At 40.7% G+C, this 18648-nt stretch overlaps 1 protein-coding gene across 5 annotated transcripts in view; it reads left to right on the top strand.

Annotated features, from left to right (window-relative positions):
* The window catches only part of RASGEF1A (RasGEF domain family member 1A), a 171158-nt gene that overhangs the window by 137021 nt on the left and 15489 nt on the right, over window positions 1–18648 (top strand). For 2 of the 5 annotated variants that reach the window (XM_074590105.1, XM_074590107.1), the window contains 2 exons: window positions 8957–9136; window positions 15723–15851. In XM_074590105.1, the coding sequence (XP_074446206.1) occupies window positions 8957–9136; window positions 15723–15851 (309 nt within the window). Of the gene's footprint in view, window positions 1–6205; window positions 6361–8956; window positions 9137–15722; window positions 15852–18648 lie in introns of those variants that run through there. The other 3 variants (XM_074590106.1, XM_074590109.1, XM_074590108.1) reach the window with 3 other exon arrangements.

Below are 18648 nucleotides of genomic sequence, written 5' to 3' on the forward strand. Positions count from 1 at the left end.
TCTGCAGGGTGGCACATTCTTGGAATAGCTTGTGTCAAAGAGAGCATGAATATGCAAGTGAAGGACACGCTAGCTAGGATAAGACCCGAACTCCTTCATCTTGAACCCAAGCTTTAACCCAATTTAAAATAGAATATCAGTTGCCTTTAAATATTCAGTTTAAAAAGACCTCAAATAAAATTAATAAAAAGAGTGCATATTACATTAACATACCTCTGTTCTTTCACGTTATAGTCAAAATCAGACCAAATCGCAAACATTAAAACCAGCTTTTTTATGCTTTTTCTGGTCTGTCTTGGAAAATAAGACATGAGAAACAGTGAGCAGACTCCATCACCTCCAGAAAACGTGAATAAGAATGGAACAAATCTACAACTATAGTAGAAGCAGCTGTTTAACTACACCCTGATTGCCTAAATTATCATTTACACATGACAAGTTGAGGCAGTGCCTTTAAGCAGAGCAGGCTAAGCCAACTATCTTTTTCTGAGATCTTTTCCTTTCATTCACTCCCTGACTAGCTCTCCTATGCATTTAAATGACCTGAGGTCCTCAGACCCCTGCAAGATGTTTCTCTTGCTACATCATTAATTCAATGGAGAAGTATCACTCCTTTTTATGTGCCTTTGAGTTTTTGTTTGGTTTTTTTTACATGAAAGCTGATTCATCCACAGCAATCAAGAATATAATAAGGACATCCATGATCTATTACAGTGTTGTTTCACAACTGGATGTACCGTAAATCTCAATTAGCAGGCAAGATAATTCCTAAAAACTACGGAATTCTATGACTGGAGCATCTATGAAAATCAAGAACCAAACTGACTACTAGTGAACTTCTTCAGGCAGCTGTGCCAAAATAACCATTAAAATCTCAGTCACTAATTAACAGCCACACACCAGTATCATAGGCAATTTGTATCAGATTATGTTACATCTCCTATTTTGGCAGAGGCACAAAAAAACGGGGATTAGCACCATGTCTTCTCTAAATCCTGGGGAAGAGCTTTCCTTTCAATCCAAGGGGGAGCTACAGTACTGAGCATCAGTGAAAAAACAGTTCCACACTGCTCAGCAGTTTACTCTCAATGGTGTCACAGGGCTGACCTTATGCCAGTGAAAACATAGTTTGCTCCACAGATACGTAACTGAATTTTCACAATTAGTTTTCCCTTTCAGGTAGAACTGAAAATAGACATAGCGATGAACCACATCTTAAGTTGTTCTTATATTTTCAGCTTGGTTTGATCTGAAAATTGCTGGATATCTCAGGGGTAGGGCTGGTCAAGACCTCTTCAGCAAAACATTTTAAAAATGGAAAATGCCATTTTCAAACCACAACATTTATTGGCTCTGACAAAACTATTATGTGGAAGGATTCATTGTGTCCCAGGTCAGAGAGAGAGACAAAGGCATGGTCAGTAATAACCACAGACTAATGGTGAGAGCGTTTAACCTAAATTCAAGTCTCAAGCTTAAAAAGCTTTACTCAGTTCAGAATCACGATTTAAAACTCTTTTCTCCCACTCCCATCTGCTGCCAAGTTATTAATATGCCATCAAGTTATTCTGCAGCATGAATCTCTGAAATTCAGAAATCTTCAAATTCATCTAAAAGTGGTTTGAGAACAGCTTTCGTATCTTAAGATTTGTATGCAACAAAGAAATCTTGAATATCTGTGCAGCCCTACAAATAAAACCAAAACCCTAACATTCCCTAAAGACACTTGCCTGGGGCTTTGAAGCTCTAACTACATTCTACTCCTTAAATTATAAATTCTTACAAATGGTCCATGCTACCTTGCATCCATGCAAGAGACCCATGTGAGGCCACTGCTGTTACTGCTTGTGGAGTTTAATGGCTTTTCCTGGACAAATTCCTTATTTCAGGTCCAGACAAAATGGTTCAGTCTATAACCAAGGCCATCAATCAATAAAAACCATGAACATAATGCACATTTTAAATTCACCAATCTTTTTCATGTTCCAAATATTAGGCTATATGCCTCAGAGCCTTACAAAATACAAGCACCAGAATATACTGCTATAACTATACTAGTAAAGGTGACGGGCATACAAAATAGTTTCTGTAATCATACTGCTCTGTAGATATAATAAACTACTGGAACAGAATATAATATAATATGCAAATACAGTGACCTTCTATACCATGGACACTTTCAAGGCCTGTAGGTCTCTGAGTAACAGCTCAGACTCAACCTCAGAGTAAGAAACAAGGCTGTGCACTAAACCCAGTTGTGCTTCAAAGACCAAAGCGATGTGCTGTAGTCATCCTACTGTGTACATAAAAAGGTGGGAATGGATAGATGAAGACTTGATCCCATTTTGTTATTTAATCAACACTATGAAGCATACCATACACAATTATGTCCACTTTCCATGCCGGTTCCTCTGGTTTTGTCCCTCTTTGCTTCCTTCACTGCAGATGCTGGGGCTTTAAATCATGTTGACATACTATGTTAAATGAAACCAAATGTTAATAATCACCAGATCTGCGTGGAAGGTGACCAAGAAGTGACTTGAGTAGCTTGACAATGAAAGCTCCAAAGACGTCATTTCTAAGACAGTCCCTTTACATGTAAGGCTACAGCCTCAGATCAGCATTAATGACATTTATAATTACTCGCTTTTCTTAAGTACAGTTATGTTTTAAACATACACACAGACACATTTGAGTAAGTTGTTTCCAAAACGCTGTTTTCTGAGACCAGCAGAAAAACCTCATTCCTTCTTCCTTGACTCTCACATCTAACTTTATAATCTTCACTCTGAAGTTGATTTCTCCTTCACTTTCACCCATTTTTCTTTGCTAGTATTCCTCAGTTTTACCAAGTTTTTGACCAGCAACTTTCCACTTAAGAGGAGATGTAACTCTACTAGGAAATTGTATCCAAATGCCGTAAAGCAAAAACTTACTGTCCAAATATAAGCACAAAAAAAGTAAGCACAACCGTGTGAAAACATCCTTCATCTCACAGATGAATACTGAAGCACAACGAGATTAAACAATTTGTCCAGCAAGTCTGTAGGCACAAGCAAGAATAGAATCCAAATACTGCAAATGCCAGTCCAGTTTATTGATCGTAAAAGAATAGAACGTGTTATACTGATGTTAGCCAGTGTAAGAGGGGCTGAAGCAACCTTCAAGGTTGAGGCAGTCATGGAGTGACTGCTGCTGACTCACTCTGCAGTGAGATACTCCTCTGACCAGCTGGATTGAACCACAGCAGCGTTGCCTCAAAAGTAATCTGCAGAACAAGTACAGGCTCTGATGATTAAACCTGCTCTAGGGTCCACCCACCAGTAACATGAGGCAATGCCTAATGAAAACGTCTTCAAAATGCAAGCAATTTGAGAAGGAAGAGAACTTACATAACTGCAAAAACAATTAGACCTTAGAGAGTTTCTGTATCGACAGATTTCAACATTCGGCATATAGATAGCTAAAGGTCATGATCCACACTTTACAGATAGAGAAATAGAAATAAAAGGATAATATGATTCATCTGTTACATGCTATACAAGCTGAATTTAGGTCTTCAACTTCTCTGATTTATAAAAACGTTTCCAACAACATTGTAAAACTACGCAATACAGTGTATGCTAGAAAAGGAAAAAAAAAATATATTTCCCTGAACTTGCATTCTCTAATACACACTCCAACGTTTATATACACATACAGAGGTATGTATATAAACAAGAAATATACACGTATGTACACATACCCCTTTATGTATACATAAAAAAAATCTAAAGGGAATCTGCTTGAATGCAGAACAGAGGAATACGGAAAAACACTTTGATATGGTGCCAACAAGCACAATATAAGGAACTGTAGGGAACAGGATAAGTCTCAGCCATTTGTCTCTACATATATTACTTTGGATTTTATCAAACTATAGCAAGAATCAGCTCCTATACAATCTGTACTCTGGGGAAGAAGTACAGTCCATCAGCTATTCCAAACCTTGGTAGAAACCTTAGGTGCTCTTCACAGTGCCTATTGTGAGGTTGTATAACAGGCCTTTGCCTATAGAACAGAATACAGATACATGACTCTCAGAGAAGAGAGAGCATGCCTAGCTAGTATAGTTTACCTTCATTCTATTAGAACATTCCTAAATTCCTACATTTCTTAGTTCCAATAACAGGCTAGATCTAATTTCTGATGTCAGAAAAAACCACAAAACACAAACAAACAAAAAGATGAGGGATTGTTTTTACAACAGATTGAATCTGTGACTAGAGCTCAATTAAGTATGTATGCTTTGCTAAGATTAATGGACGTATACTTCTACAAGCCTCAGCAAACGTTTGAGTAAGGTGGGAAAACAGATTAGCACAGAAACAGACTGAGATCCGATACTTGTTTTTCATGTGTACTTATTTGCAGATTTGCTGGTGTTGTTCTTAGCTGTAAATATTAGATGAGTTATTAAAAGGTGTTCATTGCCTTCAGAAAGAAATATTATCATATTTATTATAGTGTTAGCCTATGCATTCCTACCTCCTATGCTTTCGATAACCTTTTACAAATACCTTAAAGATGTTTAAATAAGACTTGACAAAACTTGTTCCTCACCCCCCTCTAGTATTACACACTAACATCCTAACGTTAGTGCAGCGGGTCGGACCGCTGGATTCAAAGCTCATGCCGCCTGGGACTTCCTTGGTGTCCCAGGCAGGCAGTTTGCTGTAACTGAGGAAAACCTCTGAGTAAACAGGTACCAGATCTGCTACAACACCTGCATGCTCTAAAGGTTGTGGAGTACAGCCAAGATATGGGAGTGAGACAAACAGCAAAGCAGACTTGGCAGGGAGAAAGAGGACTGACTTTTCAAGTTGTCATTTAAGAGAAAAAGCTCATTTTATTACGGGAAATAAGCTCTATAGTAGACCTGTTAAGATTTGGAAGCCAAAAAGGAATTTAGTAGGCAAGCTGTAAAGATGATGAGTAACTACAAGTCTCTTTATAATTATTGCGTGTTTAGGATGGATGACAGTGCTTGTCCTCAAATGGTGAGAAAACGTGAATATATATTCCTTATACTCCCAAGTATGTGCATGTTCCCAAATTCGTTTACCCTGCCCACCTACCTAGACTGGCATGCTTACTTCCAAAAAGGCTTTTCCCACATTAATCACCATGGAAACCACTGAAGCCTTCTGCTACATATTGAAACACAGCCAGTAAATCAGAAGCTTAATAATAAAAAAAAAAAATTAATGAATGCCTAGAGACAACGGGGCAAATACTGAAACATACCAATTCAAGTACGATGAAAAACAGAATGGGGAAAAAATATAGAATCATAGAACGGTTTCCATTTGAAGGGATCTTCAAGATCATCTACCTCCAACCCCCCTGACATGTGCAGGGACACCTTCCACTAGACTACCACATACGTTTCTATGGGGGAAGACTGCGAAAATGACAACCCTCAGTCGTTCCTGAGTTTGTAGGGTGGCTGGATGTACCCACGACCGAGCGTTTCTATGGGAGATGAGATTCTAGATACACACCCAGCCTGCTTGTGAAACTGCAGGGCTTGGTCCAGCGCCAGCCCTGCAGTCCGTGACCAGCCCAGGACTATCAGATGACTGGTCCTGGCAACGTAGAAAGAGAAACAGCTCCAGCAGAAGAGAGAATAAAAACAACTATTAGCAGGGAGGGCTGGGCGGCATCCCTCGGTGGTGTGCTCATTACGGCGGGCGCTGCCACCCGTGCCGGCGTAAACAGCCTTACGGGGGGAGAACGGGAGCCCCAGGCCCTCAAGCCGCCTCCCCCGAGGAGCGGGGGGGGTACGGGGCACCCCGGGCCGCCTCGGGGCGGCTTCCCCACAGCCGCGGGTAAGCAGCCTTCAGCGACCCGCACAGCGCGTGGGGTGTGCAAAACGAGCGGCCTGCTCCCTTAAGAACGGGGTGGGGTTTTTTTCCAAAAACCAACCAAAACCAAATAATCTATAAAGATCAAATGTTTAAAAAAAAAAAAAAAAAAAAAGTACCTTCGGGACAAGCACCGGCTGTCAGACCAAGGTGAGCCCGATCCCCCCGGAGAGGGAAGAGGCGACACGTTCCCCCCCGCGGGCCACCGGCCCGGCCGCCCCCACAGGCACGCACCCCCCACGCCCCCGCGCCGTTGGCTCGGCTGCGTTTGAACCGGCCACGCTCACGCTCAGCCAACGGGCGCGCCGCGCGGGGCCCTGACGTCACGGGCGGCGGGAGCGGGGCCGGGGCGGGCCGCGCCGCGGCGGCTCTGCTGCCGGCGGGCAGAGCTGTCACAGCCGCGGGGCCGCCGGCGCTGCCCACGCGTATGTACACGTCGCCCAGGAAAATGAGGGTAAGTGCGGACGGCCGGGCGCTGCCGTCGGGACCCCCACCTGCCGCGTGCGGACACCGGGCGGGTGGGGAAGACACGGTTCGCAGCGGGGAATAGCCCCGGTGTGGCGGCTTGATAGTACCGGCGTGGGGGGGGCGGTGGGGGAACCCCACCACGGTCAAAGGGAGGGGTGGATTTGCCTCAGAAATTCCCCCGCGGCCGGGGGATGCCCGGGGCCGGCTGACCGCCGCCGGCGGGAGGGGTGCAGGTGCTGGCTGAGGCACTGCCCGCCGCCGCCCACCCCCGCGGAGCCGGGGGTCTTGTGGTGCGTGCGGAGAGCACCGCGAGTTTCCCAGGAACGCGTGGATGAGAGGGGCCGAGCGCGCCGTGGCGGTTGGGAGAGGTACTAACGGCCCTCCCGGGGGGTCTGCCTGCCCGTCGGCGCGGGATCGGGGCCCTCGGCCGTTCCGGGGAGGCTGGAGCCGGCAGCGCTGGGAAGGGCTTTTCCCCCCCAAGGAAAGGCTGGGCGCCTTGGCAATCCGGCGGGGGTCGTTACAGGGTCTTTAAAAACAGAACTGATGCAACTATGCTTAAAAGGAGTTAAAAACACTTGGCGGCAGAAACGGGCTGTTTCCTCCTAAAGCACCTTTTCAGTGGTGGTTAGCTTCCCTTACCCTGTACAACTTCGTGTTATTAGCCAGCAGCGCCCATCAGAGCCTGTACAGCCTGAGAAGTAGCTTTCAGCGCTATTGCTATGGTCCTTAAAAGGGAAAAAAACCCCAAATGAGTGGCGAGTTAGATAGCCTGCATAGCAAAGCTGGCTGCTTCATCGTATGCTCCAGTGATGTGTCAGATTGTCCTGCACTGCAAAACTGAGGCCTAACAGATAAATCTGTGAAATACCGAGTAACCTTAATGCCTGTTTGTGCAGAATCGTCATTTTTCATTTCTTTTGATACACCATTAAGTCCTGCATTTTCTGTTTTATTTGACTCTGTATCCTGAAGTTCTGAAACTGAGCTCCGCTCAAAGTTGTCTCCCTAGTCACTATTAAAACAGCTGCTATATTTTAACTTACCGGGAATTACACTTCCCTAATATCTGTATCACATATGAATTCATAAACGTCTTCTGGTTAAAGCCACAAAAATGTTCCAGTTATCAGCCTGATATATAAGTAAATTTGTCACCTTGATGAACAAGTATAATTAATACTGGTATTTTTTTCCTTATGAACGCACCCAGCATTCATCGGAGCTTAAAAACAGAAAAAGTGTTTTGTATCCCAGGTTGTAAACATAAATAATCACTTTGAATCAGAGTTTGAGAGGAAGAAGGTATTCTTTTATTGCAAGGCACAAAGTACAGTTATGCTGTGCAATTTTTTTTCAAGTGCTACCTAAAAAAAAAAAATAAATTAAATCCCCCTTATAGCATTTAAGGTTTTCAGTTCTTAAACTAATTTTTGAAAAATTGCTACAGAGAGGACTTACGTCCTTATGACATGAGTGCGGTTAGAAACAGCTGTCAGTTTGAAGGTACTGGTAATGGCCTAATCCCTTTTATCTAACCAAGTGCTTTTCAGAGCATGACATTATCGTGTTTGTTTCATAGAGGGTGAAACAGCAGCTAAAGAGTTAACACTGCCTTCTTTTCACTTTACCTCTGAACAGTCTTAACTATTTCGGCAGCCAGGGGGACCTGTTTTGATACCGATGCTGAACAGTATTTTCAACCTTTACATACAGTGGCAGGATGTTTTGTTTAGCTTTCTGCATATATTTAAGCAGTAGCCCAGTTTAAAACAAACAAACAAAAACCCCCACAGTTTACTCACAGTTGGTAACTACACTATATTGATATAGCTTGTGGCCAAGGGGAGGGAGGTGGAAACCCCAAACCTTCCTGTGGTTTTTGTGTTGCGACAGCAGGTTTGTTTCTTAAGCAAAAGTCTCCAAAGAGACTGTTATTAGAGTTGTATATAACAGTTCATGTCACAGCATTTCAGTTCCACCCAGTTCATGGTTTCATGTACCAAAAAAAAAAAAAAAGGCAATTTTGTTCAGACAGTACGTCCCCCACTGTTTCCAGTGAAATTCACGTGCAGGAGAAGATGCATTTCTGTCAAGACCTGGGTTACATCTAGCTAGAGAGATGGTGAAGGATTTATCATCACAAGTCAAGTATTTTGGCCAAAGATCTGACTCCAAAAAGAGTAAAAAGAGTGACATTAAGGCACAGTATTTTTTGTTTGTTTGCTCAGTAAGGTGCTGCTTCAGTATCTTTGAAATTCAGAAAGCATTTTACATTTTCATCCCTGTGTAGTTTCATGCATAAAGAGCCAGGGGAAAACCGGGGAGAAAGGAAAAATCAAGTACAGTGAAGAAAATTCTTACAGCTTCTACATCTGCAGCCTTAGTGACATAGTTTAAAGTGCACTTTAAACCCCAAAGCCAGCTTACAGATGTGCAAGTGCTTGTTCAGAACTTGAGCTCTAATGCCCAGGCTGCTTTCAAGAAAATACATAATTGCATTTAGTGTATGCCTCTTTAAAACCACACATAAGACATCCTGGAAGAAAGTTTAACCTTTTTTTTTTTTTTTACTGCTTCTGCAGGAAACTATGCCCCAGACGCCAATATTTTCCAGCATGCTTGGTTCCAGTTGTAGTGGACAAGTGCAGCCAGATATGGGAGAAAGATGCGTGGACCCTGTTTATCAGGATGGGAACCTTGTTTCTGGATCACTGGAGGCCTTGATAGAGCGCCTGGTACCCACCATGGACTATTATCCAGATGTAAGTAGGCACTGATGGTTTCCCCCCCCGCCCCCCATGGTTTTACTGCATTAGTATCTGGATTGGCGTTCCCTCAAGAAATTCTACCTCTGTCTGATTCAAGATTAAGATGTAGGCTAAAGATGCATTTATTTTACTTGGCATACTCATTCACTAAAGATATTGCTCAATGGGGATACCGTCCTTTTGTTTTTAAATGAGAGCACTTTTTAGAAAGATAAAGCCATGTTGAACCCAAGTGGGTGCCTTAAGAACCAATTAAAAGCGGCATTAGCCACAGATTTTTCAATCCCTCTAAGCTGCTTTAGCTCTAATGCAGCCAAGATTAACTACTAACTGGCTCCTACCTAGGGCAAGAGACCTAAAACCAACTCTAGGTTGTTGGGTTTTTTCCCCCCTTAATTTTCCATGCATCTCCTAGTTAGGCCATTGGAAAAAAAAAAAAACACCACAAAAATAGATTTTAATTAAAATGCTCTCTTTCTCAAGACATCGTAATGGGCCAGCACTGTAATAATGTATGTTCCTGAGCCTGAAAACGATTTGCAAGTGATTAAACATCCTCAGTGCAGTCCCCTGAAGTAAATACGATTTATAACTCCAGGGCATGCAATAAGATTCTGAACCTAGGATATTATTAAGAGATCATTTTATCACTTAAAATGACCCCTTGTACCCAGTAATGAAAGATGTTATTTAAACAAATTGCCAAAGATCAGAGAGGCTATATAGCATATATTCCATTTGAGCTCTGAAAAAGTGGCAGCTATGGCAGAAGCATCCCAGCTCTTTGTAAAGACTAACAAGGGGGTGGGAAATTGCAGTCACTATTAACTTGTATGTTGAACTTAATGCATGTGGTAATGGGCCATGCTATATCTTCTTGTGTGTTTCTCAGTCTAATTCATGTAGAACTTTTAACTGTGGTTTCACATCACTTCCAAGCACCCATCTTCACAATCGCCATGCACAAAAAAGGGACACCCCATATGAGAGTTCAGTGGGTATAAGCAGGAAAATTGCCAGAAGATTTTAAAAGAGCAAAACCAGGATTTTTTTAATATTCTAGTTCAAAAGTAATCCTAGATCTTACATTTTAATATAGCTAACGTATAATTGCACTACCTTTGACAGATAATGATTTAGTACCAAGTCCTTTATAAGGCACAGAGGGATGGGCCACTGTTAGACATTAAATCTCTGTTCCCTGCTCCCAAATACATATTGTAGAACAGATGCAGAAGAAAGCAGCAGGTAAAGGTGGTATGGTATACCAGTGGAATAGCTTTAGGCTGATGTAGTTAAGCCTTCCAAGGAGTCAGTTCCTTGTTTTTTGTGTGATACTAGTATACAGTTACTTGCCGCTTGGATTTCTGGATTATAGCTAAGTTTTTTTAAGTAGCTGCTAACACACATCCCTTATCATTACTTTTAAGATCTGTTATAGTTCTGGTTATAAGATCTAGTTACAACTCAGCTACCCTGAAAATGGTTCTATAAAGCGAGCATTACTTAAGGGGTATACAACTTATTTTGGAATGCTGCTAGTTTCCATGGTGCTATCCCATACCCCCTTGTAAGGGAGCGTTGCAAACCAAGCAGTCACGGACCCCGCCGTGGGAGACTGCAGTTTAAATAGACAGCAAGCTGACAGCTGAGAGAGATACAACAGAAGCAATCAAGGGAACTCCAGGGAAAGAGAGATGGAAAACAGCATTAAACCAAATTAATCTCTACAGTAGGACACGTTCTTTTAGTTAAATCAGATCACCCAATTTAGCTGAAAGGATTAATTATAAAATGAGTAGATAAATAAGCTTTGAACAACATAAAGGAGGAGCTGTATTTGAGTGATCTTCGAATCCAAGTTTTCTATTTCCGTTCAGTTATGTATTTATACTTAATTTCACACTTATTTTTATTTTTAGGGAAGTTGCCACAGAGGGTTAGAGTGATAGCCATTTACACTGATATCCTGTCAGAAGAGTAGCCAACACTGTATGTTCAAGAGAAAGTTACAGACACCTCTCAGTCTCATGTCTTCAACTACACACACTAAGGCAGAAAGGCATCACCAATTAATTCCCACTAAGAGAAGCTATTGGTAACATTAGCAGAGATTACCTTAGTTTCAGAGTGACATAGCTGTAAATTGCAGTACACATCCAAATGTTTGGATTAGTACATCCAAGCACAATGCTTGGAAGGCATTCTTGCCTGCGTGGACGTTAAGCTAAAGATCACAGTAACCCAGACAGAAAAAAAAAAGGGGGTGGGGGAAAAAGCAAACATAGAGTATCTTTCTGTGCTGGCTACAGAGGCCAAACAAAAATGTATTTGCCATGTTGGCAGAACATGAAGCAGGCAAGGGAGGATGGGAAAGATAAGGGCCTACATTTGTGTATTGCTCTTTTGAGGCTTGTTTGTGTACAGGGACTTGTTCAGCACATAGAAAAATGTATACTCATGAGACAGAGGAGTTAGGGAGGTTAGGAATGGAATGTACCAGTCTGCAACCCTTGTGCCCAAGCAAGAAAACGTTTCAAGAAAATATTTCACAAACAAGAAGTTCCAGAATGAGCAGTGAGTGCACAAAGAAAATATTTTTCTGCTCCCCCCCACCCCGCCAAAGACATCAGTGCATTCTTGGGTCAGAGAGTAACAATTCCTTCTTTAGTCTTGTGTGCTCGTGCTTGTCTTTTTTTTTTTTAAATATAATTCAGCTCATCTCTTAGCAACAACTTTAGGCACTAAAGGAATCTGGCTTCTTATTCTATTGTAAAGCACAAGCCCCTTTTGTGTTAGCTTACGTTGTTTCAAGCACAGAAAGGATTTTATTTTTTCCCTCTCCTCCCAAATACCTGACCCTTTTGTAGCATAAATGGAGTTTAACTTTCAATCTCATGGTTTATGAAAGCATTTTTGAATCGTTCTTTGCAAACCAGCTAGCTTCATAGGTAAATTTCCTTCTCCAAACCATCATCTTCGTGATTAGGGGACTGCTTATGAGAGAGTGTGGGTTTTTACACTGTTATAACATTTAGCCTATATGCGTATAGTGTCATAGAATCATAGGGTTGGAAGGGACCTCTGGAGATCATCTAGTCCAACACCCCTGCCAGAGCAGTAGTAGTACAGGTGCAACAAATCACAGAAATCCTTGATCTAGATAAGGCATGACATTAGTATGAAATACTTCCTATCCAAAACAACTGTGTTCCTAACCCCCAAGACCTACCGTATGGCTTAGTTCAGCCTGAATTTTCTTTATTGGATAAAGAGTGGCTATTAGCAGAGGGGCAAGGAGATGGGTGTCAATGCTGCTGTCAGACGCTATGCTATAATTTTTAATTTGGTTCTTAATTGCAGCTACTCCTTGTATATGCCAGCATAAGCAATAGAAGTACCAAAACCCCCCCATAATTAGATACCAATACAGTGTAAACCAGCATATCTTGATTGATCATAATGGAACAATTTTGTTTTCCAAAGTACTGAACCTAGTTCCAAGTTAAGTGACTTTAAAAAAATGTTATAAAAATACCTGCAGATGGGTTCCAGAAGTAATAATAATTTGTTTCTAAAACCTAGTAGTCCAATGTTGTTTGGAAAAGCATTGCATGTGTCCAGTACAGATATTACTGATTACAGAGGGACATCAGCAAGCCTAAAATAGGAAGTATGCACTTTTATGGCCATGTATCTTCCTGCATCTTGCCAGTTTGGCACTTTTTTTGAACATCATATAAAACGTTATCAAAAAAAACAGACAAAAGCACAGGTCATCTGGGTTACACTTTTCTGGCAGTATAACAATAGGGAAATGATAGTCTGAGTGGGCCTTTCTCAGAGTCACTCTGGATAAACGCTGTCCCATATCACACAAACTTCCACCAAGGAGACCAACGCTAGAATTAGTACGAGAAGCAAAATTATATCTTTCCTTAAAAGAATGTGTTACAGCTTATCGGAGTGAAGGTCACTGGCAGAACAGTGTGGTTTAAGTTGTGGTTCCCTGCTACTTACAAGTACAGGCAACTTTCAGACAGGCTTCTAAACTCCCAAAACAAGAATGTGGGGAAGGGATGAAAGTATCAAAGTCCGTAATTTTTTTTTATTCCCCATCTCTCTCAAATGCAAAATAGGGCAGAAGTGAGGGCTACTTCACATATCCAGAACAAAAATTTTCACACAACCCAGTCACAGCTGACACACCCAACAGCTAAATTCCTTTCCCAGATAATCCAGACTCACAGTTTTAAGTTCAGGGATGACACTGATGAACACAGAAGCTGTCTACAAAAAAAAAAAAAAAAAAAGACCAAACACAACAGAGGATAGCCAGGCATGGTTTAAAACATAAAAATAACCACAGTCCCAGCCCCTCCCCACCCCCCCCTAAAATATCTCACAACCCAATACTACTCTTTCTTATGCTTTCATTCTGAATGGGAAGTCTATCAGTTTAGGGCTTGTTCTCACATGCATAAGAATAAAAGATCTGATATACTGTCCCATAACACAACCAAGTCCTCTTGTGAATCAAGTTAGCTCTTCATCCAAATTTTAGTGCCTATAACACACCACATACAGTACCATAGATTTTTATAAAGCTTCTCCAAAGCTGACACAACATCATCAACTGTTTCCAGATGTAGGCATAGGAGCTACATTGAATTTCTTTTCAAAATTAATAACTTCAATTTTTTTGTCATTGTAAACGTAAAAATGAACTCTGAAATTCTGGAGACACATAAACAAAATACCAAACAGAAGCCTTTAATTTTCCCAACTACATTTGTGTGGGATGTTTGCAACCACGCCATCAAGAAGGGAGGCCATGCTGTCAGTGTCCTGTCACTGCCCTGGCCACCTGCTTGAAGTCACCAAGAGCCCTATTGTTAGGTGGCCGCAGCTGTCCATCTTCTGTAGGTATCAGTGGAAACACTAACCAAGCACCTGACCCAAACTGTCCATCCAGTTAACCCTTCTCATCCTGTCTTCCTCTATCCATAAACAGTAGACAAGGCAAAGACTACGGATTAACTCCAGTTTTGATTGTACACAATTAATGCTATTCCTAATTTAATACATGAACCCCGGTGCTAATAAGAACTTCAGATCAGAATGAGCATTTTAAATCCCTTTGCTGTACCACATTTCCACTCTGTTCTTTCATTAGCTTATTCCGCAAGCTCAGGACAGAGTTAGATGTTTAATAGATACATGCTTAGTCTATTAAACTGTTCACTCACTCGCAGAACACTGTGATTCTAGTTAATTTTATTTATTCTGTTAAAAAAAAAAAAACAGTCCTTTTCCCCCCCTTCTGCTATTTAGAGGGTTTTGGTGCTAAATTTATATCACAGGGCACACCAAGTACTAAAGGAATGGAAACATTTTTCATTAATAGCACATTTTATCGTGATTAGGGAGATAAACCCCATAACTTTTTTGGAGTTCTAAAGATACCCTAAAACACACTACAAGTGTGTTTCAGAGACTGCAAGCAGCAGGATTTGGTAGATAATAGTAGAGATACCATATTTTAGAAAATTGGTCTTAAAGTTTTGGATGTCTCAATTTACTTGCCCAGTCCAAGAGCAAGTGCATGGGTGCACATTGACTATTTATATGCACACCTGGCTGTGGCCTGCCAAATCACATTTCTAAAAACACGGTACAAAGTAACACTACACACTGCAAAAGTAACAAAGATTAATTGAAATCTGTTGTCAATGAGATCCCCTACAATTTCTTAACTCCTAATTTTGTCAAAAAGCCCAAAGGAAAAACAGAAGTGCTTATGAGACACTACTGTCTTTACTGAGGCAATTACATTTAAATACAAAAGCCAAGTTTCAAATACTGAAGGAAGACTAGGGCACGAAGGCATTCTCACTTCAACTAAAATATCCAGAGTATGACTGATTACAATGCATTACAGTTTCTAAAATACAAATGGAGAGGCTATTTCTAATGAGAAATCATAATTGTTGGCATTTATTAGCAGAGTTCTTACTCAAAAGTCTCTGAAACAGGCCTCAAATAAGTAAAGTCAAGCTTCAAACTAAATTATTGTCATATGGCCACAATCTAAGCTAGGGCTTGTGTCAGTGATTGTGGGAAAAAGGAACGAGAAAACCCACACATGAAGAAATTACAGCTGTGGTTTGGAATACACATGAAGCAGTTTTCTGCAGCTCACTGAAAAACAATCACTCTTAAAGAAACAAAGCAGCAGTAATAGTGGTGTTCAAGAGGCATAACACCCTTCATTGGACATACTTCATTTGCCTTTTTGTTAAGCGATGACTAGTTAGGCATATTAAGTTTGACATTTTAAAGGAAAATAATTTGGGAATCCAAAAACATGACAGTTAACAGGCTTGAAGCCTATAGCGTTTTGTTTTAACAGAGCTAGAAAAGACAGCCACATCTCTGGAGAAATGAAAAATTATAAAAAGTTTAAATGAAAGAAAGTTATATTTGTTGTTTATGGAATAGTTTTTCCAAGGAAGACAGATTATTTTTGCTAAAGTTATTCAACTTGTGGTATTTATTTTTTTTCTACCTGCTTCCACAGAGGACTTACATCTTCACTTTCCTATTGAGCTCACGAGTCTTCATTCACCCACACGAGCTCCTGGCTAAAGTGGGGCAGATCTGCATTAAACAGAAGCAGCAGCTAGAAACGGGGGCTGAGGCAGAAAAGGTAAATGAACTATTATGTCCTTCAGTTAGCTGTGCTACTGTCATTTATTTCCCACTCTCTCCTTCTCATTGTAAAGCTAATTAAATTGATAAAGAATAAATTTAAGTTGTTATTGCTGTGTATTAGTGGATGCACTTTTATTTGTGTCTTTTTCCTTGAAGCACTGTTGGTTCTTTGCTAGGCACAAACATAGATTATGTACTACTTTCTGAGTCAGATGCAGTGGCCGGAAATAAAACTTTCCTCATGAGGTTCAAGTCAGCACACTGGAGCAATGTGAATCTGCCATGAAACCTGCCCAGCAAGGGGGTTTTCCCTTTTGGGCTTTCACCATGTTAGGTCTCTCTTGAATCTGATTCCCCTTTCTCCAGTCACCCTCACCATCCTATTAGAGTTGAGGTTATTGATGGGGTACTTTACGTTGGTGCAACAGTAAATCAGAAAGTTACCTCTCACAAAAATTAAGGGATGCACTACTTAAAATGGTAGCCTGTGCTGACACATGTGACTATGCAGTTTTACTATCAACAAATTAAACCAAACTGGGTCAGTTTATGATATGCACTTAAGTCCATCTAAGTCTCACCACTATGGAAAGCATGTATTGAAGGCCTTTTGACTGGAATTGTACCAGAATGTCCAAGAATAGTCCAAGCTGGGATGCAAATAAGAGCGACAGAAACAAGGATGAAAACAGCAAGTATTTAAAGACCTAAATTGTTCAAATCCTGGGCATGTTTTGGATCCATTCCTCTATGGTGAGAAATTACACGCTAACATTCCTAATCTTCAGAACATTGATAGTCTCATTTTGTTTTCTCTTGGTGTATCAGGAGTCTGAGTAGGGAACACAAAAGGTAACCTTGTGGTTTGGCAATACAGAATTTTTTGACAGCAATACTGACCTTAGGGCTTCTTTCTCCCTTACTGTTCCTGGGGTCCTGGTCTCATATTATGTCATAAAAGTACTCCACAGGAAAAACTAACCACTCTGGGCAAAATTACTTTCATCCAGGTTTGTGACTGAGCAACCTCAAACTGATGCTCTGTAAATTGTAGTCGTTCCTCAGCAACACGTAGCTAAGCAACAGAGGTAGGAACTTGGAAGAGATGCTGGGACCATCTGAAACTCATGGAATGAGTAAAGCTGATCTGTAGACATATGAAGAGGAAGACTGCTGTCAGTAGCTAGTGTCGAAATACATATGTGAAATACTTGCGTTTAAAAATAATGGGATATAAGATGAAACTTTTGTGAATAACAATACACTTAGGAGATTTTAAAATGAAAACAGTATTTGGAGACTAAATATGGTGGCCATTTAAAGATAAGATAAAGTTGTATTATTCTAGCTTTTCAGCAGATGTGTTCAAAAATCATGGCTTCAATTGAAATGAAATAGCATTACATCCTAACAACAGGATGTTTAGTAGAGCAGCTCATATTCGAAACACCCACACTTTTACACCTGCTGCTGACAATTTGTAAGTGGGCCTACAGGAAAACCAACAAACAGCAGGATGACAATAAAACATGAGCGTTTGGGACATTGCTTTAATTTACTTGCTTTGCTGGTTGCTTTACCTACTATGCCCTTGATCCCTTCCTACCCCCTTAACATAAACTGTAATTTTTTCCTGCCCACTAAACACAAAATTCTTGGAGAGCATTACATAAACTTTGGACATCCCTCTCCAGTGACTACTTTACTGTCCTCTGCTACAAGCACCTGTATGTTTTACAGAATAGTTTGGCCGGCAGCATTTGCAAACACTTGTTTTTTCTATCTGGCAACAAATAAAAGCTCAATTCATATGCAGCATAGAAATTCTCAACTCAAGGCACTCTACGTATTCACAATCATAACCCATTAAGGTATCATCAGCTACCAGCACCTTCTAATTAAGCATCTCCATAGCAGGAAATAGCTGGAAAAAGTAGTTAAAGCAGCTCTGATCATTTCTGGTAGAGTTTGTTTATGCAAATAGCTCAATATTAGAAGCTGGCTGACATGTTGCCTGAATAGCATGTGAGCTGAAGAAGTGGCAAGGAGCCAGGTTTTGAGGTTATGCACCACAATACTTATCATTCCTTTGTTTTTGACATTAGTGGCTAGCCAAAGAGTCCTATAGAAAACAACCCAGAGAAAAGTAGATTAAAAATTAAAACACTCTGGGATCTTGGAGCCCACCTAAGAGTCCTTTTGGCCACTCATAAAAAGGAAGGGTTTGACACTTTAAGACGTCAATTATAATATACAAGTCAGATGTTATGCTTGACCATAAAGGATAACATTTAATTCTCCATAAGCGTATTAAAGATTGGAAAGACCCAAACAAGATTGTCACAGAAAAACACACCTGTATAATATTACTCAGTGTGAAAACCTGTTGTTAAAACTGTGGTGCATTTTTTCTGTGGCGTGAGGGTATTTTTTAAATCAAAAGTTAAAGCAGTAGGAAATAAAAAGAGAAAGTAGAAGTTAGTTTCTATTAAGCTTGTCTTGCCTGTCTCAAAATACGTAAGTTCCTTGAAAAAAATATGATTTCACTCAGGTTTTGTCACCAGTAAGTTCTTTTTAAAGCCAAAAATCAAAACAATAGTCATAACCAGGTCATTATCATTAAACCTCCCTTTCCTACAAGCACAGTACTGCTATTGCCCTCTTTCCTATTTGGTAGTTGTTTCTCAGTCCTGTCTGTCTTATCTCATGCAGATCAGGGCTGATCCACAGTACTTAAATTAATAGAAGTATTTTTCTTCTTAAAGAAATATTTATGGGAGAGGTATTCCCAT

The sequence above is a fragment of the Larus michahellis genome, chromosome 6 (genome assembly GCF_964199755.1).
Source record: "Larus michahellis chromosome 6, bLarMic1.1, whole genome shotgun sequence".
Lineage (NCBI taxonomy): Eukaryota > Metazoa > Chordata > Aves > Charadriiformes > Laridae > Larus > Larus michahellis.